The 27888-nt window shown below is 42.0% G+C and overlaps 1 protein-coding gene across 1 annotated transcript in view; it reads left to right on the forward strand.

The window, feature by feature from the left end:
- The first annotated feature begins 786 nt into the window (after positions 1-786).
- pkd1a (polycystic kidney disease 1a) overlaps positions 787-27888 on the forward strand; it is a 182441-nt gene continuing 155339 nt past the window's right edge. The window contains 1 exon segment of the mRNA XM_036557614.1: positions 787-1317. Coding sequence (XP_036413507.1) covers positions 1025-1317 — 293 coding nt within the window. The 5' untranslated portion in view covers positions 787-1024.

Consider the following 27888-nt stretch of genomic DNA (forward strand, 5'->3'; position numbering starts at 1 on the left):
AATGACTGTACTGCCCCCTCTGCCTCCAGACCTCAGTCGCACTCAAGTACAAATGCTGGAAGCTGTTGCATCAGTAGTTTTAACCCATTGCCTGTGGGCAAACTTTATGAGCTATTTCTTTAGACGTTGGCATACGGGCACAAACGTGCTTCCCCTTCAGTAAACTGCACTTAATAAGTTCTACACATCATATTAAAGTCGACAGAAAGGCTGTTTTACGTGTTTTTGTACGCTTTAATACGTCAAACAGATCAAACCGTGCCATTAAAAATACTCCGCAGCCCAAATGAAGCCTTAAAAACAAACACTGCGTTTCAGAAAACTCGCTGCTCAGAGTTTTCAGTGGTGACGTTCGACTTGTTGTATTTTTCCCCCACCCGCATTCAGACAAGCCCCGCCCGCCGCGCTGTGATTGGATAGTGGCATCGCGCCTCTTGCGCCGGGACAGACTAGGGTTTTAACCTCATAGGCAACCAGGTCCTATCGGAGCCCGGGAGGCGGGACTTGTCGGAATACAGGTGGGAAAAAATTGCCAAACTCCTTTGCAATCGCGTGGGAGGCGGGGCTTGTTGGAATACGGGTGGAAAAACAACAGAACGTTCGTGTGGACGAGCGCGGGAGGCGGGGCTTGTCGCAAAAAGGGTGGGAAAATAGAACTTTCGCGCGCGCGAGGCGGGGCCTGTCGCAATACGGGTGGAAAATAACAGAGCTATCGTGTGGAGGCGCGAGGGAGGCGGGGCTTGCCGCAATATGGGTGGGAAAAATAACAACTTCGGTGTGGAAGTTTGTGTGGAGTTTGGAAGTTTTTTTTTTTTCCGCTCCATCGAGACGAGTTTTCCGTTAACGGCCGAGCAGAGCTTGGGGGGAGTCGGGGAGAGAAACACTGCACACACACACGAAACCGAGTTAAATCGTTTCTTTTCTCTTATGAAAGCCTCGAAAAGGGCTGAACTTTCCTCGCCCGAGCCCCGGAGGAAGACTCCTTCCACCAGCGAGAGCGGGAGCGATGCGATGTGACTGAGCTATGCCGTGGAGCAATGGACACACTGTGCCGAAGCGGAAACATGGCGGCGGCGGGGTCCGCTGCCCCAGGCTCGGGCTGCTCCCCACTCTGCTCTTCGCGCTCGGCTGCCTGGAGGCGTCGTCGCGGGCCTCGGCTTGGGGATCGGGGGCAGACGGCCGGGCCTGCAGCCCCTGTCCCGGGAACTGCAGCTGCGCCGTGGCCGGACCCCAGAACTCCTGCGTGGTCAACTGCTCCAGCCGCGGGCTGGAATGGGCCCCGACGGCCGCCGACCTGCCCAGCGACACCAGCACGCTGTGAGTGCGACCGTTACGGCCGTTACTGTTCAAACGAGCGGTATTTTCTTTTAAACAAGCAGCAGAATTCTGAAGGGGGGGGGGTGTTTAAAAACGCACGAGATGCTAGTGAGTGGTGGTTGCGCGCGCTCGCGCGTTCTTTTTGTTGACGTGTAGTAGGAGCTGGAGAACTGAACGGGCTGATGGGTGACTCTCTCTCTCTCTCTCTGTCTCTCTCTCTCTCTCTCTCTATTGCTTCATTGTTCGGTCTGTATCTCTCCTTCTTTCTCCCACTTTCTTCTCTCTTTCTCTCACTCTTTTATCTTTTTCTCTCACTTTCTTCTCATTTTCTTTCTTTCTTTTCCCATTTCTTTTCTCTTTCTTCTCTCACACTTTATTTCTTTTCTCTTTTTCTTTCACTTTCTTGTCTCTATCTCTCCTCTCTCCTTTTTTATTCTCTCTCTCTCTCTCTCTCTCTCTTTCTCTCTCTCAACACTTTCTTTTTTCTCTCTCTCGCTTCTTTCTGTCGTGCTCGGATGTTAAGTTGTTTTTGTGTTGCTGTGACGATTTGTGATGTAGGGATTTGGCTGCCATGTATTTTCCTCCCCCTTTCTTTCTTCTCTTCCCTCCATCTCTGTCCTTTCTCTTTCTTTTCTCGTGTTTTCCTCTTTCAGTAACTTCTTTCCTCTCTCTCTCTCTCTCTCTCTCTCTCTCTCTCTCTCTCTCTCTCTCTCTCTCTCTCTCTCTCCCCCCCCCACACTTTCTGCTCTTTCTCTCTCTTTTCTCATTTTCCTCTCTTTCTCACACGCTCTTTCTCTTCTGTTTTTCTTTCACTTTGTTGTCTCCATCTCTCTCCACTCTCTTCTCCCTGTTTCTCTCTCTCTCTCTCTCTCTCTCTCTCTCTCATATCAGTTTGGCTACTAATAAATCTGATTACTTCCAGTTTCTGTGATCGGTGCATTAAAGTAAATGCATTTCCAGTCATCTTAACCTGGTTTGTTCTTAAGTGAATCATCTGCTGCAGTAACAGCAGCAAATTTGGAAATAAATCCAAATTTAATGTGGAATCAAATTAATTTGGAGACGTGATTAGCCTATAAATAGAGCCTGAAAATACAAACAGTAAACAAACATGTAAACAAATGTGTGCTTTGGGTCTAAAACCCAAACTGAAAGTAGCTGAAAGTGGCCTGAACATGGTGGGAAAAGTGAATAACATTCTTTTTATCTTAAAAAATATATACTACTAATAATTTGAAGCAAAAACAAAATACAATGCAAAGTAACATAAACATAAATACAGGAAGGTGTTTCACAAAGCAGGATGTCTCAGTTAAGCTGGACAACTTGAGCCCAAATTGAGGACAGTCCAGTAGGAGCATCTGTGTGTTCACATAAGTTTCAGTACATAAAAAAGTGGGCAACCAAAACAAACAGCAGAGAAGTAAACAAATATACAAACAACCTTAGACAGCCCTGCTGGTTAGCTGGTTAACCCGATCCTGTCCTTATCAGACATTTAAATATGTTAATTTGAGTATTTATCAGTTTTATCATGTTAAATTCTGCCTTTTGGTCACTTAGGGCTACTGATTAAAAACAAAACAACAGAAAACCCAGATTTGAGTTACAGTATGAAAATGACGTGTAATTGAAACAGTTTGAATAAGCTGTGTTGAATGTACGTGCAGTGTATAACTATACTAAACTATACACCAGTCCCAAACGGAAATCCGATATAATATATGGATATAACAAATGGACACACGCATTTGGCAGCTTATTATATATAGCCTTATGTATATAGTATTTTATCTATCTATATATATATATATATATATATATATATATATATATATATATATACATTATATGATATATATATATCTATATATATAGATAGATAGATAGATAGATACATGTATATGTACACATATATACAAATGTGCAACAAAAATAAACAGCAGAGAAGTAAATAAACAAAAACCCAACATATTTAATAATATATGACAAACATCTCTCTCTCTCTCTCTCTCTCTATATATATATATATATATATATATATATATATATATATATATATGCATACACATTGGGCCATTTCTTTTCATCCATTCATCATGAAATGTACACACAGTGTAAAGGGTGTATATATTGTCAGAACAAAACCTCATATCACCATTTTTTTTGTTTTTCAGTTTTTGACATAATTTGAATATACCTGTTGTCCTTTACATGGTGTGTAAATTTCATGGTGAATGGACTAAAAGAAACGACCCAAAATGACTTTGAAAAAAGTCTGGTTCCATTGACTTACATTAAAAGTAAAGTATTTTTTTTCCTTCTCCTGTAAAGTTATCATTTTGGAGATATGAGATTTTTTTCTGACAACAGCGATATATATATAAATATATATGTTATATACTGTTTTTATTGAATGTATGTGCTGCTAGAATATTTTATTTTGATTACATTATACAGTTATAACAGTACTAGGTTGTATTCAGCCTTGTATCTGACATGTATGTATATGTATGGTCCATATATTATTCATGTACACCCATAAATCAGATTTCGGTCTGAGATTAGACAAAGTTTTGTGACATTTTCCCTCATCATACTGAATCTAGCTGGTGGATGTGAGTGGTTAATCAGAGTCTCTGGCTGTGCTAAACTGTATCACGTTCTCCAGCAGTAGTTGTCGTTTGTCCCTCTCCTTAGATGAACTGCAGTTTTTCACACCGCCTCGTTCCGCCAGAGAAAAACCAACGCTGTTGTGCGCCGAAGGCCATTTTCTGAAGTGATTTTCCAGCAGCGCGAGGCTTCATTAGACCATAAAACCATTCTTGCTGTAATAATCAATATTCTCCCATTTCGATGCCTCCGCAGCCCGTTTGTTTCTCATGTTTGCGAGTCAGTGGCAGAACTCAGTGTAATGGAATAAAGTGATGAATTAAAGCGAGGAGAAACACAGGGGTCGGTGAGAATAAACCGGGGAAGTTTGTCTCCGTTCCATTGGTCTGTTTCAGTCCTCATCCGTTTATATCTAACTGGGGTCAGCAGGGTTAAGTGACGTCCAGACCTGTGCAGAAAACCAATGTGAGTCTAAGGCTTTGTTCACACAGCAGGTAAAAGTGGCCCAAATCTGATTTTTCTGTTTGGCTGTTTCATTATCTTTTAAATGTGATCTGTATGCAACATCAGCCTGAACAGATCAGCTCACGCTGCTTCACGTGGCCCATCCAGAGGTAAACAGTCATGACTTCCAACAAACGCCAGTCACTCCTGGAGGGTTCAGCTTCATCTTCGCCAGCAGCACAGGAGCCATCATGAAGCTTCACTGACTGACAGCTGGGCTCATCACCCAGAGTGTGTTCGAGTTCGCCATCAGAAGTGCATTCGGCCACGGTCACTTCTTTGGTTCACATCTTCGGGTTCTTTAAACTTTGCTTTCAGAGTTTTAACTGTTTTTTGACGCCGCAGCCTCGTTCTCCTGCGGCCGCGTTCAGACATCTTTCAAAATCTCTTCAAATGTGGAGGGTTTTGGATGAGTCTCTACAGAAACATCAGCCCAGATGTTTATGAGTCTCAGCAGTGCGAAATCATGACGAATGTCGAGTTGGATTGACGTAAAAGCCGTGTGAATTCCGATCTGGCTGTTCAAAATGAGTTGCATTGCCGCAGATAAGATACGGATCGGATTTCAGTACCACATATGAAAGCGTCTCAAATCGGAATTGAAAATGTCTGATTCAGTGAGTTTTTTGCTGTTCATGCTGCCACACAGACACACATCTGTGTCACGTGAAGAAAAAGATCGGATTTGGGCCACTTTTACCTGATGTGTACTCGTAAATCTGGAATTGCATAGCATGACAACGAGCTCCAGGTAGAGATCGATGGCTGCTGCTGCTGTTTTTTAGCCATGCTAATGTTCTTTTGTCCTTAGCAGCATCTCTGCTTTAATATGAAAACTTCTTTATATTGTAAGTGTATCAAAGCATAAATGTTTTTATGATTTGTTTGCACGATATTTGAACAAGACGTTTCTCATGAAAAGTCTAAAGTCAAAGCTGTACTATGTAAACAGGAGAAAAGACTGAAAAACTATGAGTACAGTGAAGTTTTCAAGTAAGCGAATTAATAAAATAAGATGTTGTCATAATGTGCCGACATCGTCATCAGTTGCTGCGCGCTAGTTGTTGTTTACAGGCTCTCGATTATGTCTGTCTGTTGACTTGGTGATGTCACAGTGCAAAACCATGACAGTGGGTGTGTCTCAAAACCTAGTGAGCTCTCTAAGTGGCCACTGTCTACATAGGCAGCTGTCTAAGTAGGCAGCGTTCCAACCGTCATCTGTCCTTATAAGACAGATAAATGAGACGCTCTAGTTAGACAGCAGTGACGTCGCCGCTTGTTCCCGCCCACTGCACGAGACCGGCGGTTACTGACCTCAGCCGTCAGAATCACAATTAGCCAACATGGATCTGCTCTGGCGGTTTATATAGAGATTTTAACTGTATTTGCTCTGAATGAAACAGCAAAATAGACCATAGTTGTGGTCAAACGCGGACAGTATAGGCTATTTGTGCACCTTTATGACAGACTTATAACAGATAAATAATCCAGAAAATCGGAATAACTTACATTTGAAGATGACGTCGCTGCTCGGTGAAGCGCTTCTGCCCTCCATCTTCAAACCAAAATCGCGCCGCGCTGCATCGTGGGATTGCCTCAGCGGCTGAGGAAACACCCGATGCTCTCTCGATATTGGGCCAAAATGAGAGACCTCAGTAGGCAGCATGTTTGAGATATCATAATTGGGACGGCCTTCTTGTTGGGAGCGCGCAAAATACTGTCTATGTAGAGCTCACTAGGTTTTGAGACACACCCAGTGTGTTGTGGAGGACGGACGTTCTGTTGATTAGGACACTTAATGTTAAACCAAAGACTGCAAACGATCTTCGTCATCATCTCCCTCCAGCACTCGTCCTGCCTCCCTGCTCTAGTGTTGTTAGTGAGCTGTGCAGCAACACGGTTAATCATTCATCTTCATTAGAATTTAATTCCAAATATTGTGAGAATATCGACTCGTGAACTCAGTATGAAAAATCGAATCCAGTCACGGGCTGAGTGTATCGTTATATCCCTAAACTCTGTAATTGGTTTGAATTTGTCTTTAGGAAAAATGTAGTCACATTGTGTTCTAGAAGAAATCAGCGTTCTAGAATGAAACAGTGTTCTAGAATAGAACATTGTTATAGAATAAAGCAGTGTCCTATAATATAACAATGTTACCGGATGAAGCAGTGATGTAGATTATAGCAGTGTTCTAGAAGGAAACAGTGTTCTAGAATAGAACATTGTTATAGAATAAAGTAGTGTTCTAGAATGAAACAGTGTTCTAGAGCATGACAGTGTTATAGAATGAAACAATCCTGTAGATCATAGCAGTGTCCTAGAATAAAGCAGTGTTCTATAATATAACAGTGTTACCGGATGAAGCAGTGATGTAGATTATAGCAGTGTTCTAGAAGGAAACTGTTCTAGAATATATCTCACGTAATGAAACAGTGCTGTATATTATGGCAGTGTTCTAGAATGGAGCTGTGCTGTAGATGATAACAGTGTTGTAAAATAAGACAGATCTGTAGACTATAGCAGTATTCTAGAATGAAACTGTTGTAGAGTGTAACAGTGTTCTAGATTGAAACAGTGTTATAGATTATGACTTCTAGAATGAAACAGTGTTGTAGATTATAACAGTGTTTTAGAATGAAACTGTTGTAGATTATAATAGTGTTCTAGAATAAAGCAGTACTGCAGATAATAGCAGTGTTCTGGAAAGAAACAGTGTTTTTAAATATAAGTGTTCTAAAATGAAACATTGAATAAAGCCATGTAGATAATAACAGTGTTCTGGAATAAAACAGTGCTGTAATAACTGTTCTAGAATAAAACAATGCTGTAAATTGCAGCAGTGTTCTAGAAGGATACAGTGTTCTAGAATATGTGTTCTAGAATGAAACAGTGCTGTAGAAAAAGCCATGTAGATTATAACAGTGTTCTAGAATAAGACAGTGCTGTAGATTATAACTGTTCTAGAACGTAACAGTGCTGTAGAAAAAGCCATGTAGATTATAAGTGTTCTAGAATAGAGCAGTGCTGTATAGCAGTGTTCTAGGAGGAAACAGTGTTCTAGAATATGTATTCTAGAATGAAACAGTGCTGTAGAATAAAGCCATGTTCTAGAATTGTGTTCTAGAAGTGCAAATGATACCCATGATGTCAGAAAAGTGTATTATGATGCATTTTGTTATGATAACAGTTAGGATTTGGGCCTTATCCACTTTTTTCATAATTTCAGACTGTCTTCAAATAGTTTCCTGGTGTCCAGTAAAACCAGTACAGAGAGAAAATCTGTAAAACGCCTAAAAGCACTGTAAGCAGTGACGCTTTAGTGGAGTAAAATAAAAAAAAATAAATATTTGGTCTCCAAATAATAAGCCAAAATTATACCTGTTAGCAGTTAGCCGGCCAAAAATGGCACCAGTGGCGGGCTCGCTTCCAGCTAACCAGTGTTCAATTCAGACACGTTTAGAAAAGGAAGACTCCTATCTGAGAGAGCAAGTTAAGCGAGTGATGTTGGAGTGGGAGTCTGAATCGATCGTGTTCTGTGGTGTTTGTAGCCGTTTGTTAGCCGTCGCCGAGTCACTGTCCTGCATAGTTTATCTCAGGTATTTCCTAAACCTGATTTAGCAGCACATCAGATGAGAAAAGATACCATAACCAGCACCATTTGGCTTTGGCTTTCAGTTTGCTTGAACTAGACAACTGGCATCTTTTCTTTGCTACAACGTCTTGAATTCTTGGGCTCAGTTTCTGAGCTGCTGAGCTGACGTTAAGTGTTTATGTTGGTTGAACTGCAGCTGAACTGCAGTTAGTGTGTTCGGTGAAATGACTGGTGGGGAACTGTGTAGAATTGAGGTGTAACCACTGTCCCATAGATTGTTGTTGGGGTAGGAGAGTCAGAGCGCAGGTGTGTTGCAGTGCATGCTGGGGACTGTAGTCCAGTGTGTTGTCGAACGGGCTAATATTAATACAAAAATATTTTTGCAGGGCTTGTGTTTGACACATGGGAGTTGGGGGTGCTGATTTTTTGGATGTGTCCATCTCTAGAAAACTTGCAGACTGGTTCAGCCCCCCTGCCCCCGAAATGTCAGTGGGTGGAACTTGTTTATTTAGCTATTCTAGATAGACATGGAACAGAAATTCGCCATCATTTTCAAATGTCTCATCATTTTTAACGACGTTCGTACTGTTATACCGCTCAACACTAATAACAACATCATGTTGTCATATCGTCCGTCCCTGGAAAACAGCTCAAAAGATCTGTTTAACCTGAGAGATGGGAATAAAAGCAATTCTGTGAAGTGACATTTTGTAATTGCGACTCGTAAGAAGTCCAAGGCCACTACGGCTTCGCTGAAGAAAATGAGCCGTTACTGTTTGCTTAGAGAACTCAGAGCTTCGGAGGTGCGATTGAATGGCTGAACAGATGAAGGTCCGTAGGGACGGTTTCTGTGGTTTTACTAAGACCGAAGAGACCTACAGACACACACACGGCTTGGTTTGTTGACTGTAGGAGACTTTAGGCCTACTGTGCTCACTGCACTGCAGCGACCACACAGTGTTTATTAGTGCTGTGATTGGAGTCGAGTAGTTCAGTATTAAATCACTGCAACTCACAGACTACAGAGTCTTACAGTGACTCCAATCATACTGTATCAAAAGTCCAGAGTTATTGTTATTGTTTTACTTGACTATTATAAATGACATAATCTCCATGGTTACGTAATTAATTGGTTTGATTTTTCTGTAAATCAAAACCACTTATCAACAAGTTTGAGTCTGATTGATCAAGATTCAGTATGAATTCTGTTTGCCTGTATTACAGCTCATTTTTCTGAGGAGACTCGCTTTCAGTTTCCCCAAGAAATCTGCAGAGAAATTTTCCACACCTCTGAAGATCCGTCTTAGAAGTCGGTCGTTTCATTTAAAGTCATTTTGCATCAAATTCAAATCACGTATAAGACTGATTAGGGACTGTTAGGGGCTCCTAACAACCACCTGGAAGACCTGGTAGACACCAAAACTGCACTCAAAGCTTGAGAGAGAGGAGAAAATCAAGCTCCACTCTGGATTCAGATCTGAAAACATCCACAGGAGTTTCTGTCCATCCTTCCACTGTGAGACACTCAGCACTATGAGTCTGAAAGGATGAGTAGCTGTTAAGAAGCTCTTACTGAGAAAAGGAGACACATCAAACAAAGAAGCTGCTGGTGTTTCTCAGAACAATGGACTGACCACCCCAGAGTCCAGACCTCAACATCACCAACCAACTTCTAAGACTGAACTTTGGAGGTGTGAAAAACATCGCTGCAGGTGTCTCTGAGAAACTGAAAGCGAATAGAAGCTGTAATAAAGGTAAAAAGGTAAAGACACAATAAACACTGAACAATTTAATATTATATCAGTTTTGTTCTGTAGAATTTCCCTTAAATGTTTTCTGCCTTTTTCACTGATGCTAAAAATGGATAACATGTGCTTAAAGGACGTTTGGACTGGAAAGCATATAAACAAGGAGTGGTCTCTGAATTTTGCCTGGCACTGAATATCAACACAGTTCTGTCCTCCAGCGTCGTTAATTTTGGTACTGACTGTGTTGACGTGTGTTTTATTTATGTGGAAATGATGCACGTTTGAATCAGGTCAACTGAGTGCAGCTCTGTTTTCAGTGTGGTCACTTCTAAAGAAGGCCTTATCTTTTCCAGGAGCATTATTTGGCAGCACACTGTGTTTCTGTAAGCTTACAGCTGTACTGCAGTGGATCTCTTTCCCCCTCAGTTTCCTCTACCACTTCCACATATCCAGGAGGAGGGAATATCTCTCTCCCTCTCCCTCTCTCTCTCTCTCTCTCTCTTTGATAAAGGCCCAGTTTCCAAAAAGCGTCTGAGTGTTAAGCTCGTCTTAACTGGTAGAGAGAGTGTTCAGTGTTATTGTCGCTCTATCGTTTAAGAATCATTTTTGTGCAAAGATACTTTCTGGCAGTCCAGCCCAGGATGTTTACATGGCCTCAATAATCTGATCATAATCCGATGTCTGCAGTTATCTGATTATTCAAATGGTCATGTAAACAGCACACTCTGATTTCTTTGACTGGAGTAAAGTCTAGCAATCAGCCCAGTAATCTGATTTCTCAGTGAATGTGAACTCTTACTCTGATTTCTTTCGAGTTTCTCAGTCTGCACATGTGCGAAAACAGACGGCAGGACCGGAAATAAGCGAGCAGACGCCGTGAGACGCAGCGAAACGCTTTTGGAGTGACAGAAAGCAAATACATGCTTGATGAAATGAAGGGTTTAAGTTTTCTTGATGTGTGTTATTATGATGTATACTTTCAGGTAAAGTGGTGCGATGTTTTAAATAACAGCCTCAGTATGAAGATTGAGTTTTACATTATGTTTACGTTGTGTCTTCTGTGAGTTTGTTGGCTGGTTGCAAAGCAGAAATCTGATTACTGTCTGACTCATGTAGACCCAGAGTTTTCCCATTATCTGATTATCCAAGTGCATGTAAACATGTTGATCAGATTACTAACAAAATCAGATTTTCTGCAGTTATCGATTATTAAGTGCATGTAAACGCACTCATTGATACGGGTCTGAGCTGTAGCTGTGCTATGATGTTAGTAGTTTGTAGTGTTTGGCTCAAAAAACTTTTTTTTTCGGGTTGTTTTGTTTTGGCTTCTGTATCTCCACGACGAGAGGGAGCTTTTCCTGCTTGCAAGCCGATTTGCGCTTTATATTGAAGGACGGGAAAGAGAAGCCATGCTGTGCGTTACCAGCTGTTCCATTCATTTTCTGACCAGTGACCAGTTTCCTCTTTATAACCTCTCCGCCTGGTCACATTGAGTGCGTTTACATGCACTCAATAATCTGATAACTGCAGAAAATCTGATTTTGTCAGTATTCCAATCAACACATTTACATGCACTTGAGTAATCAGATAATGGGGAAAACTCCAGGTCTACATGAGTCAGACAGTAATCAGATTTCTGCTTTGTAACCAGCCAATAGACTCACAGAAGAAGACGCAACGCAAACATACTGTAAAACTCAAACTTCGTGCTGCGGCTCTTTTTTAAACATTGTTGTTATTAAAGCACTCAGTGCGTTGTTACCATGCGTATTATAAACTAACTGTGTGTAACAATATGAATGTTGATGATTGAGACAGTTTTTGCTTTGGAGGCCAAGATTTAATTAGAGTTTGGTTGTTACACCCTGACAAGTCATCACTGCCAGTTCACTGAAAATATCGGATTGAATTAATTATATTTTTATTGTTTAAGTTAAGTTTTTTTTTATTGTTTAAGTTAAGTTATGGTAATAGAATAAAAATCTGTGTTAAAAATCTCTCTCTCGCTCTCGCTCTCTCTCTCTCACTCTCTCGCTCTCTCTGTCTCTCTCTGATCAGTGGTGGTGTTTAGCAGTGGTGCTGGTCTTCAGCAGCAGTTCTGGTTGGATCCAGTTGCTGCTGGACTGCGCTGCTCTGATTGGTTTTCCCGTCGCGGGCCTCACAGCCTCCTACTCCAGTCTCCCAGAATCCACCGGGGACTGTCTCTTACCCACAATCCTCCTCGGGGTCCTGGCCACACCAGGCCCTGAGAACGATGTTTATACTAGTTAGGAGCGAGCGAGGAAGCGAGAGAGAGAGAGAAATATGAGCGCTTCTGTGAATCCTCAGCTCCTCTTTTTCAGATGCTTCTGGAAGTTAGGAGCTTTCTGTGTGTGTGTGTGTGTGTGTGTGTGTGTGTGTGTGTGTGTGTGTGTGTGTGAGAGCTGTTTAAGACCGAATTCGCTGGCCATATGCAGCGGGGAGGTTTGTTTTGTTTCCATGGCGATCTTGCGTGATGACATCACCTACACACAGAAGCACTGACATTCCGGAAAGTCATAAATACAGAAAAAGACGGTGGGAGAAGGAAAGAAGCAGGGAAAAAGACGAGAAGGAGAGGGATTCGGCTAGGAGGAGCGGCCGGAGATACAGTCGTATGCAAAAGTTTGGGCGCCTCCGTCAAATTCAGTGTTGATATATTGATTTTCTAAAAAAACAAGTGAACACGTTCTGTACCGAGAGCACACTTCTGCACAGTTTAATGCACAACTACTGTTTATTTACTGAATTTAAATTAAATTACATTTGGAAAAAATAACAAATTGAATTTGTTCTTTTTGAAATTTATGCCAGTTTATGTGATTTAAATTTTTCAAATATGTTAAACAAATAAATAGAAATTGTGCACCAAAATTTGCAAGTTGTCTGCAGAGCAGGAGTGTCAAACTCAACCACTACAAGGGCCGTATTAAAAAATCTCAGCAAATTTGTGGGCCAGCTGTGTTTTTATTTCATTTTTACTCAACATTGGGTCATGACTGAACCATTGTGTATTCAAAATATGCCAAAATTGCAACACTTTGAATACCTATTCAAAAATAATTCTAAATAAAAATAAGTAGTTTTAGGTAGTTTTTAAAAACTGCCTATTTGCTTGAACCAGACACCAGGCATCTTTTCTTTTTGTGCAACTGCAGGCCCACAGGTGGCCCACACTATGTTCCAGTGCATGTGGGGGACTGTAGTGTATTTCAGGGTGAAACGGGTTAATAAGAATAGAAAACTAAAATCATAGCACCGTGTCATGGGCCTGATGTGGCCCACGGGCCTTGTGTTTGTCACACGGGCTGTAGAGGGTGTGTTAACTTATTCTCACTCCTGCAAATCAGCCAAATATGTAGTTTGACCAGGGTGCCCAAACTTTTGCATACGACTGTAATTATTTAAATTCTGAATGTAATTATGTGACTACGTGATTCATTATTTCGCAGCTGTGTTTGCGTCGTTAGGAATGTGCTGGATGATAAATGAGGCCGTTTGAAGCTAAAAGCTACAGCGCTGCTAAAGCTACAGCGCTTCCGAACATCAACAGAAACATCCTCCTTTTATCCGGCGGTTTTCCGACTCTGGTTCGCTCCCGAGTCTGTGCGGAACGGGGCCTGTAACTGTACTGGGTCCGCTCCCAGCACGCTGCTCTGGATTCAGCTCTGGCTCAGCTCCACTCCTAACCCCGCTCCGCTACAGAGCCAGAACATCAACGGCAGGAGTTTGCGGAAGAGAGTTTAGGGAAACACATGCGCTGTTTCCTCCGCTGAGTTTAATTGCTGCTAGTTGCCATTAAATGAATGTTGTTCCAGAGCTGTTTCAGGCAGATAACAGTGAGCCTCCCTGCTGCGAGAGAGACAGAGCGAGCGAGCGTCTTATTTTGGCAGCAGACAGTAGGTTTATTTTTAGCTTTATTCTCATTTGTAGAAGAGCTCCGTCACCAGCCTCAGTAAAGCTGTACTCCTTCATGCCGCTTGGGGCTCAGTGAGAGTTCTGCAAATTAAATGTCTGATATCTCCCTCCATACTAATACACATACCATGTATTAGACCACGGGGTACCATGTTGTTGTGTTGTTACAGTTATCCCCAGTGCAACCAGCGGACCAGTACATCATGATGATGGTGAGATCAGTCTAACCTCGTCTTGTAGATATGATACTTAACGTTTTATATGTTTGGTTCAGTGTTAAACGCGGCTTTCAAAGTCCTTCTTCATATAAACGTTCCAGAAGTTTAGACTGCATGTGTGATTCTGTCCAGTTGGTTCAAAGTCAGAGTTCAAAACACATTTCAGACTTTCAACTGATGTGAACTTCAGACCCCTTTTGCTTTGAGGGACCGTATATTTATAATAATGTTCATTTTATTAAAACAGATGATTGAACTTTCTATTATTATGTAGATTTCTATTTCTATCTATTATTATATCTAATATTCTATTAAAATATTCAGAACATGACTGAAACTTTGCCAAATGTTCCAGTAGTGAATGTTTTAGTACTGACAATTTTAGCTCATTTTGAGCAGAACTCAAAAAGTACATGACTAGCAAACACAGCTTTGAACAACTGAACACGCATAAAATTATAATATTTTTCTTAAAATTTAAAAAACTTTACTTAATTGTGGAAAACGTGTTTCGGTAGTGACTTCGTAATGTTCCACATTGTTTTTCAGACTTTGGGACACATTTACTTCAAAATATTGGGATCTAACTGCTCACCATGTGGCCAAGAGGGACAGGCATGCAGTCTCACTTCCTGCTCTAAAATACAGGGGTGTGGCTAAAATGAGACCCCGCCTATAGGCTAAAACTTAGTGTTTCGGTAGTGACATGAAAATGTAGGACAGCATTTTTTGAATAAAGTTTTTTTGTTTAAAAATTGTACTCATGATAAATCTAATGTAAATCTTTCAACTCTTAAAGAAATCAATAAAATCTTAAAAAATACTAATTAAATAATAATAATAATAAAAACCCTAAGTGTTACTTTCACAAGTGTAAATTTAGGTTTGGAACAGACACCTCCCAATAGAACGTACCCTCGTAATGATGATTTCATATATTGAGCTTATTGCTGTGTCAGCTAATGCTTAGGGTTTAAATAGATTGTGTTATAAACATAAATATCTCAGGTCTGAATACTTAAAAATAATCCTTTTACTGCAGGACTGCAGTAGAATAGTTGGTAGAATAGTCTGTATAAATGCATATATTTATTATACATTATATGTTGTGCCTTTGGTTCATACACAAAGTTTGTGTCTGCAAATGTAAGTGTATGTATGAGACTGAGCGTTTGTTTCCTCTCTAATTTGAGTAGAATGTGAGTTTTCATCTTTCTGAGGGTACAGAGGAAGCTGACCACCTCAGAGCAGGTACTGTTTGGGTGGTGGGTCATTCTCAGCAGTAACACTGACGTGGTGGTGGTGTGTTAGTGTGTGTTGTGCTGGTAGGAGTGGATCAGACACTGCAGAGCTGCTGGAGTTTTTAAACGCTGTGTCCACTCACTGTCCACTCTATTAGACACTCCTACCTTGTCAGTCCACCTTGTAGATGTAAAGTCAGAGACGATAGCTCATCTGCTGCTGCACAGTTTGTGTTGGTCATCCTCTAGTCCTTCATCAGTGGTCACAGGACGCTGCCCACAGGACGCTGTTGGCTGGATATTTTTGGTTGGTGGACTATTCTCAGTCCAGCAGTGACACTGAGGTGTTTAAAAACTCCAGCAGCACTGCTGTGTCTGATCCACTCAGACCAGCGCAACACACCACCACACACCACCACCACGTCAGTGTTACTGCAGTGCTGAGAATGATCTGCCACCCAAATAGTACCTGCTCTGTGAGGGTCCATGGGGGTCCTGACCACTGAAGAACAGGGTAAAAGGGGGCTAACAAAGTATCAGAGAAACAGATGGACTACAGTCTGTAACTGTAGAACTACAAAGTGCACCTATATAGTAAGTGGAGCTGATAAAATGGACAATGAGTGTAGAAACAAGGAGGTGGTTTTAATGAAGTGGCCAGTCAGTGTGTATAAGATGAAGATAAGAGCCGTTCTCTTTCATTATAATTCAGTTATCAGAGAATCTGTATTGATTAATCTGGCTTACGTCACACGTGAGTGAGAGATGAGTGATACGTAAATTACACCACACAGTCTGTTACTCAGTTTGGCCGGATTATTCCTTTTCTCAGAGCAAATGAAAGCACCAGTCAGTGAAGCTGGGCCTGTGCGCTCCATTTGGTGTTCCGATGAATCAGGCGCTCTGGCGTGTGCTGGAGGAATAACGAATAATTATTAACTTCATTGAACATTAATCACAAATAATAACTGCAAACCACGTTACCCCTTAAAATAATCAGGTCTGGACGTGCAGTGCAGTTATGCAATCATACGAATCACTGATTCAGCGAGTCAGATACCACTCAAACCGCCTGCTTCCTCAGGGTGATTCTGACTCAGCGATTCAGTGCATCAGTCAGCAGAAGGTTCAGTGAATCATTCTGTAATTTGCAGTAATCGTTGTTGTGTAGACTGAGCCATTGCTGCCCCAGGATGATACTGACTCAGCGATTCAGTGCATCAGTCAGCAGAAGGTTCAGTGAATCATTCTATTATTTGCAGGAGTTGTTGTTGTTTAGATTGAGCCATTTTCTAAAGACTGATTCTTTCTGTTTGAGTTTATGAGCCATTTACTGATGCGCAGTAATCAACTAGACCCCAGGCACCTTTTCTTTTTGTGTAACCGCAGGTTCATCGATTGTTGTTGGTTAGAGGGGGTTGGAACGCCCATTATGTTGCAGTGCATGCTGGGGACTGTAGTGCATCTCAGAGTGAAACGGGCTAATAAGAATAGAAAAATAAAAAAATAGGACCGTGTCACAGGCCTGGCTTGTCATGTTGACACATGGGCACTACAGAGTCTGTACATGGAAATCTGCAAAAACAGCCCAGTTTAAATCCATCGTTTCTGTGATGTGTTGTCTATTCAGCCTACAGCACTTTAGCCGCGCCCATTCACGCTGAAGTTGTAAGGAGTGTTTCAGCTCTGCATGCTTTTTGAATGAGACACAATGCAAGGTAGCCAATCAGAATAGAGATAATTTACATATATTAGTCTTAAAAGCATTATCAGGAATAAAGAGAGGTTTTCCGTTTTGTTACTGTGCCTTTAAGACTGATATATGTAAATGAGATGTTCTGATTGGTTGCCCTCTATTGCACTCCCAGCTTAGACTTTACTAATGACTTCAGTGTGACTGCTGAAGGCCGAATAGGTGGATATATGTAAATGAGTTGGTTTTTGTGACATCACAGAAACAGTTAATCAAAATGAGCAGGTTAGTTTAACATATAAGGACTGTATGGAAAATTTAAGTGTTTACAAATGGCTTGAAACCTGGTTTGGATGGTCCATAAATGGGTTGTTCTCCATGACATCACAAAAACAGTGACTTCGAAGGTTTACACATGCAAGGGCTTTGGAGTTTACACTGTGTTTTGAATGGTTAACAGTGTTTACAAACCACATCAAACTCTTTTGTTTCTACACAGTGAGGAAAAATACATTTTCCATGATATGAGCCCTTTAAAGTCAGCATGAACGGTAAAGTGTTGTGCATTTTCCTTTCGTACTCTGACGTATTAGTGAGTGAATCAGAGTATCAGCTGAGCGTTTTCTCTCCATTATTGGTGCCGCTGGTGGAGGAAAGAGGAGAAACGTGATATTATTGGCTGATGTTATGTTTCACCACCCACTGGTGCACTGTGATGTAATCACAAATCAGGAGATGTTTTAGAGGCGGAGCAGAAGTCATTATATTTTGATGGAAAATCACAGAAAAACAAGATTATCTTTTAAATTGTACGATATGACAAATCAAGCTTAATATGACCAGAGAACATGAATTAACAGTGTAAAAAAAGGTCACTTTTGGTTTGAGGTTGACTTCACCCAGTGCTGGCTATGAGTCGTATTTGCAGTTGCTCATTCAGCTCCAGTGAATCAGGGAGTCACTGTGTGAATATACACATCTTGGGTCTCCATTTATGAGGAAATCTCATCTGGTGAACAATAAGAGAAGAGAGTTTGCAGCCAGAGCAGCTCTTCTCTGTGCTGAGTCAGTTTGACTCAGTGAACAGTGATCCAGTGAGTTGATTAGCGAGCGACTCAGTGAGTCAGTCTGCAGCTGCTGCTCCGTTACATCACGCTGTAGTGCAGATCAGTGTGTATGTGTTGCTGTATTTTGATAGGTGCTCAGTACAGTCACTACAGAGTCAGAGTTAACCCTTCAGAGTCACAGTGATCACCAGAGAGAACAAAACAACATTGTGAGTATCAGTGTTACTCATAGCTCATTGAGCAACTGTGTTGAAAGTCCAGATTCTAATCTTTTAATCTGCACCACATTTGTTTGTGAGTAGAAGAGGAGTGCACAGTCTTGTTTTCAAAGCAAAAAAAATCCTGTTTGTTTTTGTCATGTTTTTTTACATTTTTTAGCATCGAAACAGATATGAAAAGTGCAAACTTGAACCTTTCGATACAGAAAGTAAATCAAATGTATCAAAGGAACGTAGCTAACGTTTACCACGGTGAAGCTCCACAGCACAGTACGGGTCCTGCTCTGAACCCAGAACTGTCCAGGCCCTGGTCGAGTACCCGTGTCCGTTTCCCATCACGCAGCAGAGCCGTGAAAGTAGGCGATTTTTCTTAGTAATATTGCGAATGCGATTTAAATTGCGATGAACTTCTATAAATTGAGGTTCAGGCCTTTTTTGCCAAGAAGACCAGAATATCGACCATTTCTGGCTTGAGGCTCGACCCCTGAATGTAGTGCGCCAGACCGCCAGTAGCTGTGGTTGTGATCACAACACATGGAGGATTGGTTGGCCTCTGGTTGGTCTACCTTAATTACAGGCAGTTCACAAGGTCTGTGTTACTAGGTTAAATTGCCTCAGCTGTCCAGTTTGAAAAGATGCGGTGGCGCTTCACAGGTCTCGGAGGAAGCCTGTGGTAGTTTTCACCCTCCTAGTGCTGGTGATATCGTGTGATTGGGGGAGTCCTAACTAGTGGGTGGAGCTGGAGACGTCTAAATTGGGGAAAAAAATCCAAAACCAAACGGAAACGTTTGGCTTATTAAAGTGCAAATAAAGTTTATATGGTAACTTTGGCTGATACAGAGAAACAGAAGCATGCTGGTGTCTTTCATGTGTTTGTCTACCTCACACAGTGGGAGCTTCACATTTTAAAAAAGAGTGTGTAGAGATGACAGCGGTCTGACACGAGTGATGATACTATGACGTTTGGGTTTGATCAGTCAACGGTCAGCACTGTTTTTAGCTCCACCCACACGTCAGCTTGACGTGCTTGATTCCTCGGCAAGAGGTGCAACTGAATTGGGCTCAGAGACGGTGCGGCTCACTGCACGGAGGAAAAGACGACAAAGTCAGTGATGCCGGGTTTGTAGCCGGACTGTACTGTACAGCACTGCGGTGTCCGGTGGAGAATAGCCGTGTCATAACATTTACACACATATGTAAAGCTCACTGAGCGTGTCTCAGAGCAGTCATAATGACTGTAGGCGTCTGAGGGTCAATCACACACTGCTGACCTCACTGTGTACAATAACTGTTTATGTGTTACATTCACAAAACACCCCCTCGACACCCTCTGTCTCTCTCTGGTTTCTCACTGTTCTCTTTCTATCTCTCTAGTCTCTCTGGTCACTCTCTCACTGTCTCTTTTCTCTCTGTTTATGTCTCTGGTCTCTCTCTTTGTGTCGCCCCCCTCTCTCTCTCTCTCTCTCTCTCTCTCTGGTTTCTCACTGTTCTCTCTCTATCTCTCTAGTCTCTCTGGTCACTCCCTCACTGTCTCCTTTCTCTCTATTTATGTCTCTGGTCTCTCTCTTTTCTCCTCTGTTCTCTCTCTGGTTTCTCTCTGTTCTCTTTCTCTATGTCTCTCTCTCTGGTCACTCCCTCACTGTCTCTTTTCTCTCTATTTATGTCTCTGGTCTCTCTCTTTTCTCCTCTGTTCTATCTCTCTTTTCGCTCTGTTCTCTATGTCTCTCTCTCTTTGTGTCTCTCTCTCTCCCTCTCTCTCTCTCTCTCTCTCTCTCTCTCTCTCTCTATCTGTCTCTCTGTGTCTTTGTCTCTCTCTGGTCTCTCTCTTTCTCTCTGTGTGTGTCTCTCTCTCTCTGTCTCTTTCTCTCTGGTGTCTCTCTGTTCTCTCTCTCTGGTATCTCTCTGTTCTCTCTCTGTCTCTCTTTATCTGTCTCTCTCTCTCTCTATTTATCTGGTCTCTCTCTCTCTGGTCTCTTTCTCTCTCAGTGAGTCTGTAATTGTCTACAGTAAGCCTGGTAAAGAAGAGCTCTGGAGAAAGCAATTATTTAATTTGTCACGCTGTAATTAACTGGGTGACTGTGGGGATCAGAGTGAGCGTTGTGTGTGTGTGTGTGTGTGTGTGTGTGTGTGTGTGTGTGTGAGTGTGTGTGAGCGATAGTGGAGGTAGTGTGTGGTGGCTGTGACTAATGAACTCATTTTAAACTCTGTAGATAGAGACAGGCGGCGTTGGTGTGTCTGACAGCTCTCACTGCTTTTCCTAATGCTGAAGCTGATAATGACGGTTTCTGATGAGCTCATTCAGATCATCACACCAGCCGCTCTGCTGAAGTAATGAACAGCTTACAGGGGGATTTCACTGATTTCTCCACAGTTCTGCATAGTTCAGTCATTAAGCTGTCATTCAGAGTGGTTTGGTGTGAAATGCTTCACTGTAGAGAAACTTAGTGTCTCAGATTTGTTCACAGTGGTGCTGATAGGAACCAGACAACAGTTTAAATAGAGGCAAAAACAGAGGCAAAACAGTCCCCAAATAAAACTTTTTTTAATGTTTTCCACAATTTTACCATCATTATCATTACATATAAACACTCAGAAGACTCGTGTGGGTTCACTGGTGGTTTTGAACAGTAAATCAAATGGATATATGCGTGTTGTAGCCATTGTGACCCCTGGTTCTTATCAGCACCATTGAAAAGAGATCTGAGTCAGTAAGTTTCTCCACAGTGAACCATTTTACATCAAACCACTCTGAATGACTTTACATCTTAAAGATGTAAATTTTGAAAACTTAGTGGAATTCCCCCTTAAACTCTTGGGTAGTACAGTATGATATGGGTAAAAAAGTATATGAGGGTATATTTAATTTTTCTGATATTATGTCTCTCTCTCTCTCTCTCTCTCTATATATATATATATATATATATATATATATACGTATAATTCTCCTCTCCACCAGCTCTTCCAGGTGGTCGATAGGAGTCAGATTTTCTCTGTAGCTTTTAATCATTTTTATGAAGTTTTGGAAACTCCAGTATTTTTGTTTTCCTTTGACTTCCTCCTTCCTTCTGTAAGTGGATTCTCTCATATCGAATCTCTTCAGAAATATGAATAAGGTAAATAATGAAGGGTGAGCTCTGAGTGTTACACTTGTACAGGAGGGGCTTTACATGTGCTGCACACATAAGTGTGTGTGTGTGTGTGTGTATGCTGTAAGTTTTCATATATGATTGTGTGTGTGTGTGTGTGTGTGTGTGTGTGTGTGTATGCTGTAAGTTTTCATATATGATTGTGTGTGTGTGTGTGTGTGTGTGTGTGTATGCTGTAAGTTTTCATATATGATTGTGTGTGTGTGTGTGTGTGTGTGTGAGTGTGTGTGTATGCTGTAAGTTTTGATATATGATTGTGTGTGTGTGTGTGTGTGTGTGTGTGTGTGTGTGTGTGTATGCTGTAAGTTTTCATATATGAGTGTGTGTGTGTGTGTGTGTGTGTGTGTGTGTGTGTGTCTGTTCATGATTGTAGAAGTGTGCGTGTGTGTGTGTGTGTGTGTGTGTGTGTGTCTGTTCATGATTGTAGAAGTGTGCGTGTGTGTGTGTGTGTGTGTGTGTGTGTGAGTGTGTGTGTGTTTGTGTTCACACTAGCCAGCTGGACTGCAGCAGCACACAAAAAAGGACAGAATGTACCAGAAAGGAGAGGAGGAGAGAGAGAGAGGAGAGAGAAGATAAGGAAAACTATATATATGTATAGAGAGAGAGGGGGGGAGGGAGAAAAGAAGAGAAAGTGATAAAGAAGAGAAAGAGCGAGATAAAAAGGAGAGAAAAGAGACAGAAGGAAAGAACAGAGAACAAGAGGAATAGCGAGAAACAGATGGTAAAGAAGAGAGCGAGAGAGAGGATAAAAAATAAAGAAAAGGTGAGAGGCAAGACAAAAAGAGTGAGAGAAAAAAGGGAAGAGAGGGAAATAAAGGAAAGAGAGAGTTAAAGGAGGAGAAAGAAACGAGTAAGAAGGGGTTAAAATGAAAAGTAAGAAAAGAATAGAGATACCGAGAAGACGGGAAATGGGGAGTGAGAAAGAGAGGAGAAAAAAGGGAGAAAGGAGAGAAAAGGAAGACAGAGACGGGGCAAGAGAAAAAAAGAGATGAAGAAAAAGAGGAAAGAGAAAAGAGATAGGGAGAGAGACAGGTAAAGGAGAGAGAGAAAGAGTAGAGAGGTAAAGAGGGACAAAGAGGAGGGGGAGAGAAAAGGAGAGAGACTGGTAACAGATAAAGAAGAGAGAGAGAAAGAGAAGAAAAGGCATGAGAAGAAAAGGAGAGAGACAGGTAACAGAGATAAAGAAGAGAGAGAAAGAGAAAAAAAGGTGTGAGAAGAAAAGGAGAGAGACAGGTAACAGAGATAAAGAAGAGAGAGAGAAAGAGAAGAAAAGGAGAGAGACAGGTAACAGATAAAGAAGAGAGACAGAAAGAGAAGAAAAGGTGTGAGAAGAAAAGGAGAGAGACAGGTAACAGAGATAAAGAAGAGAGAGAGAAAGAAGAAAAGGTGTGAGAAGAAAAGGAGAGAGACAGGTAACAGAGATAAAGAAGAGAGAGAAAGAGAAGAAAAGCTGTGAGAAGAAAAGGAGAGAGACAGGTAACAGAGAGATTTGAAAAGGAGAAAGAGAAAACATTCTCTGTCTGTCTCTGTTCTGTCTCTTTCTCTCTTTCTCTTTCTGTCTCTCTCTTTCTCTCTCTCTCTCTCTCTCTCGGTTTGGAAAGTACCCTGTAGTTTGGTTCCAGCTGTTCTGAGCTCCAGATTGGAGTGTATGTGTGGGTGGATTATGCCAGCCTGCAGTGTGTCTGTGTGTCTGTGTGTCTGTGTGTGTGTGTGTGTCTGTGTGTGTGTGTCTGTGTGTGTGTGTGTGTGTGTGTGTGTCTGTGTGTGTGTGTGTGTGTCTGTGTGTGTCTGTGTGTGTGTGTGTGTGTCTGTGTGTGTCTGTGTGTGTGTGTGTGTGTGTGTCTGTGTGTGTGTGTGTGTGTGTGTGTGTGTGTGTGTGTGTGTGTCTGTGTGTGTGTGTGTGTGTGTGTGTGTGTGTGTGTCTGTGTGTGTGTGTGTGTGTGTGTGTGGCCTGTACATCATCAGTCTCTAGTTCAGTTATGCTCTTAATTGAGTTTCCTTTCATTTTTCTTTGGTATTTTGTCCTCCTGGGTGAGTGATGGTAATGATAACACACTTACACACTTACAGAGCTCCACTCCAAACTGCTCTCTGTCCAGTTCTGACCATTTCAGATATAAAAAGAGTCGAAAATAAAAACAGCTGACACCAAATACACTTCATCAAAAACACGTTTCTGTTTCTCTAATAAAGAAACCAGTCAGACTGCAGCACTGATACTTCTCACATGTGTAGACCCCACCGTCAACAACGCAGATCACAAAGAAAATGAACAGAGAGAGAGATACAAGAGAGAGGTAAAGAAGAGAGAGAATTGGTAGGAAAAGGAAAGAGTCAGAGAGATGGAGAAAAGAGAGAAAAGGTTGAGAAAAGGAGAGAGCAAGAGAAATGGAGAAAAAAGAGAAGGTTGAGAAAAGGAGAGAGCAAGAGAAATGGAGAAAAAAGAGAAGGTTGAGAAAAGGAGAGAGCAGAGAAATGGAGAAAAAAGAGAAGGTTGAGAAAAGGAGAGAGCAAGAGAAATGGAGAAAAAAGAGAAGGTTGAGAAAAGGAGAGAGCAAGAGAAATGGAGAAAAAAGAGAAGGGTGAGAAAAGAAAAGAGCGAGAGAGATGCAGAAAAGAGAGAAAAGGTGAGACGGAGAGAGCGAGAGAAATGGAGAAAAGAGAGATAAAGGGTGAGAAAAGAAGAGAGTGAGAGAAATGGAGAAAAGAGAGAGTAGGGTGAAAAAAGGAGAGAGCAAGAGATGGAGAAAAGAGATGAAGAAGAGAGAACGGGTAAAAAAAAGGAAAGAGAGATGGACAAAAGAGAGAAAGGGTGAGAAAAGGAGAGAGCGAGAGAGGAAAAGTAGAGAGATGGGGAGAAGAGAGAGACAAGGAAGGAAAAGGAGAGAGCGAGAGAGGAAAAGTAGAGACATGGAGAGAAGAGAGAGACAAGGGGAGAAAAGAAGAGAGCGAGAGAGGAAAAGTAGAGACATGGAGAGAAGAGAGAGACAAGGGGAGAAAAGAAGAGAGCGAGAGAGGAAAAGTAGAGAGATGGAGAGAAGAGAGAGACAAGGGGAGAAAAGGAGAGAGCGAGAGAGGAAAAGTAGAGAGATGGAGAGAAGAGAGAGACAAGGGGAGAAAAGGAGAGAGCGAGAGAGGAAAAGAAGAGAGATGGAGAGAAGAGAGAGACAAGGTGAGAAAAGGAGAGAGCGAGAGAGGAAAAGAAGAGAGATGGAGAGAAGAGAGACAGAGATGTAGAGGAGCTGCGGTGTGAACAGCAGGTGCTGAAGAGGAGCGGAAGGTGAACTGATCCCTGTAAAGTCGCTCTACGTTGTGATAAACAGTTCATTTGCAACTGGATCCCTTTCAGACTCACTGAACAGAACTGAGTCACTGAACTGAACTGTGTGTGAAAACACTCTAAGGCTGCCTTCACACTGTGAAACTCACATGCAACTAGTTGTAAGTTGCCTGCAGTATCATTTCTTTACAGTCAGACGCAATTCAGAGACAGTTCCAAGTTGCACTCAACACATTCAGTTACCCCACTAGTTATGCGCATTAGCAGCTCCAGAGCTGTTACCCGAAACACATGGCACATTATAAAATGAACACAACACAAAAACACCACAAAGGACTGTTGAGCAGCTGAAATCATATGTCGAGCAAGAACGGGAAGACATTTCACTTCCAGAACTGCAGCAGTTGGTCTCCTCAGTTCCCAAACGCTTACAACATGGCGGTGGTAGTATGAGGGAAGATTGATTGAGGGAGGGGGGAGAGCTCTGAGAACTTCTGGGTAGCTACTGTGAATTTATAGGGCATTAGATTAGAAGGAGGAGGGGTTTCAGGCCTGTTCCTCCCCCCAGACTTCAGTTATAACATAACTACGTTTAAAGGAAGAGGTGATGGGCACAGTGGTAAACGTGCCCCATCCCGACTTTTTTGGAACGTGTTGCTGGCATCAAATTCAAAAAACAGTAACATTTCTCAGCTTCAACGTTTGATGTGTTGTCTTTGTACTATTTTCAATTAAAAATAGGGTCTAATTCAAAATCAAATTGGATGTTTCTGTGTCTGTCTGTCTGTTTTTGTGATAATAGAGCACAGAAATACAGTTCAAACATTTCCTGAAACTGTAGAGTCGCCCTTTCCATTCCATCTTATCACAAGACCGTTACTTCACTCTCATTCAGAGTTATGAGCCTCTGAAAAGGGGCTGAGATACATGTCGTCTGCCTCTCACCGCGTGGAACTGGTGGATTTGTGTGTCCGTCTACATTCGGTGTGAAACTGACCAACCTGACCATCACACCGGAAACGCTTCGTTCTTCATTCAGTCCGCATCGGAGACTCATGTGAAATGGCGTGCAGAGAGTTTACAGCTGCTGAAGTTGCTGCAGTGGTTTTGGAAAGTAGCAACAAAGATAACAGAGCATTTTCATATGAAACATATTTATCTGTCTGTCTCGGCTTCTTTGCTATATACTTGGGTTTTTTCTGGCGTGTGAATGTTTAAGCATGTTGTGGTTATAACTTACCTGACATCTCACTGACCTAGGAGCGCAACTCGTTCATCATGAACTGCGTTTCTGTCTCTTCTGTTACAGTTTTAACTCTCTGGATCCCAAATGAATCTGAGCTCTGGGTAAAATTAGGGGGCATCGAGTGATCTGATGCACTGATAGTGCGAAATCAGTCGTCTGATATGATCACGTGACATGATATTGGTGTTTCGATTGGCTGTTTCAGGAAACTTGTTTCATGAAGTTGAGATGCTTGCAACTGTTGCGTCTGAGTTTCAAGTGAGTTGCAGGCTACTTTACATCAGGGGCGTCAAACTCAACCACTAAAAGGGCATTATTAAAACATCTCAGCGAATCTGTGGGCCAGCTGTGTTTTTATTTCATTTTCACTCAACATTTTGCCACCATCCGAACGGCAGTCAGGCACTGAATACTAAAAAATAATTCTAAATAAAAATAAATAGTTTTAGGTAGTTTTTAAAAACGGACTGTATGCTTGAACGAGACACCAGGCATCTTTTCTTTTTGTGTAACTGCTGGCCCAGAGACTGTTGTTGGGGAAGGGGGTCTGAACACACGCTGTGTTGCAGTGCATACTGGGGACTGTAGTGCATCTCCGAGTGAAACAGTCTAATAAGAATAGAAAATTAAAATAAGACTCGGCCCGCGCGCCGTGTTTGACACGTGGGCTTTACGTCATGCAGCTCATGTGCAATTTAGATTCATGTAGGTTTCAAGCAGCTAAAGCTACATATAAGTTTCACCATGTAAAGCAAGACCAAGTGCATCATACACACACACACACACCCACCCACACATACACACACTCACACACACACACACACCACACACACACACACACCACACAGTGGTGGTCATTGTAACACAGCGCCCCTCCTCCACAACTTTCAAACATAAACATGACGTAGTGCTGTGAAAACTCTCCACTCTTTCTCTTCTTTTTCTTCTACCTCTCTCTCTCTCTCTCTCTCTCTCTCTCTCTCTCTCTGTATGGCCACATCAGAGAGCTGCTGTTTAGTGGGTTAGTGTGTAACCGTGGTTACGGCCAGTTTCGGCTTGTGTGCGTAACCGTGGAGATCTGGACTTTGACCGGCCGAGTCTCTAAAAGACTGTTTTAATATTACATTTTAACTGCAACTTTTAGATTATATTGCATGAAATTTAATAATCTCTTCTGTCTTCTTACCTCTCTCGCTCATTCTCACTCTCTCTGTCCCTTCCTCCTCCTTTTGCCTCTCTTTCTCCCTCTTTCTCTCTTTTTCTCTCTCTCCCTTCCTCATTCTCTCTTTCTCTCTCTCTCCTTTTCTCTCTCTGTTACTCTCTTCCTCTTTTCTTTTATTCTTTTTCTTTCTCTTCTTCTCTCTCTCTCTTTCTCCCTCTCTTTCTCTCTTTTTCTCTCTCTCCCTTCCTCGTTTTCTCTTTCTCCTCTCTCTCCTTTTCTATCTCTGTTACTCCCTTCCTCTATCTCTTTTTCTCTTTTACTTTCTTGTCCTGTCTCTCTTTCTTCCTCCCTCTGTTTCCTCTCTTTTTCTCTCTCTCCCTTCCTCATTCTCTCTTTCTCTCTCTCTCCTTTTCTCTCTCTGGTAACTTTCTTTCTCTCTATTTCTCTTTTTCTTTCTCCTTCTCTGTTTCTTTCTGCCTCCCCCTCTTTCCTCCCTTTTTCTCTCTCTCCCTTCCTCATTCTCTACTTTTTCTCTCTCCTTTTCTTTCCCTTTTTCTCTCTCTTCCTCTTTCTCTCTTTTTCTCTCACTCTCTCCTTTTTGTTTCTTTCTGCACTTTATCCCTCCGTCTCTTTCTCTCTTTCAGGCTTTTTCAGCGTTCGAATAATGAACAGCCTCCCCTTTCGTTCCCCCTCTCTCTTTTACGGCTTTCTTCGCTGCCATGGTGGTAAAGTCGTTCGTTTTTTTTTCCCTTTTTCCCCCTCTTCTCTCTTTCCTTCTTTTCTTCCCCCATTCCTGTCGTCCGCTCGGTGTAGAGGGGCACCAGACGGGCCTTATAAGGCAGCGGAGCAATCACCCAGCCTCCGAGCGCAAAGCAGAACCATATGCTGCTCATGGGTCCCCTCG

The sequence above is a fragment of the Colossoma macropomum genome, unplaced genomic scaffold, assembly GCF_904425465.1.
Source record: "Colossoma macropomum unplaced genomic scaffold, Colossoma_macropomum, whole genome shotgun sequence".
In the NCBI taxonomy this organism is placed as follows: domain Eukaryota; kingdom Metazoa; phylum Chordata; class Actinopteri; order Characiformes; family Serrasalmidae; genus Colossoma; species Colossoma macropomum.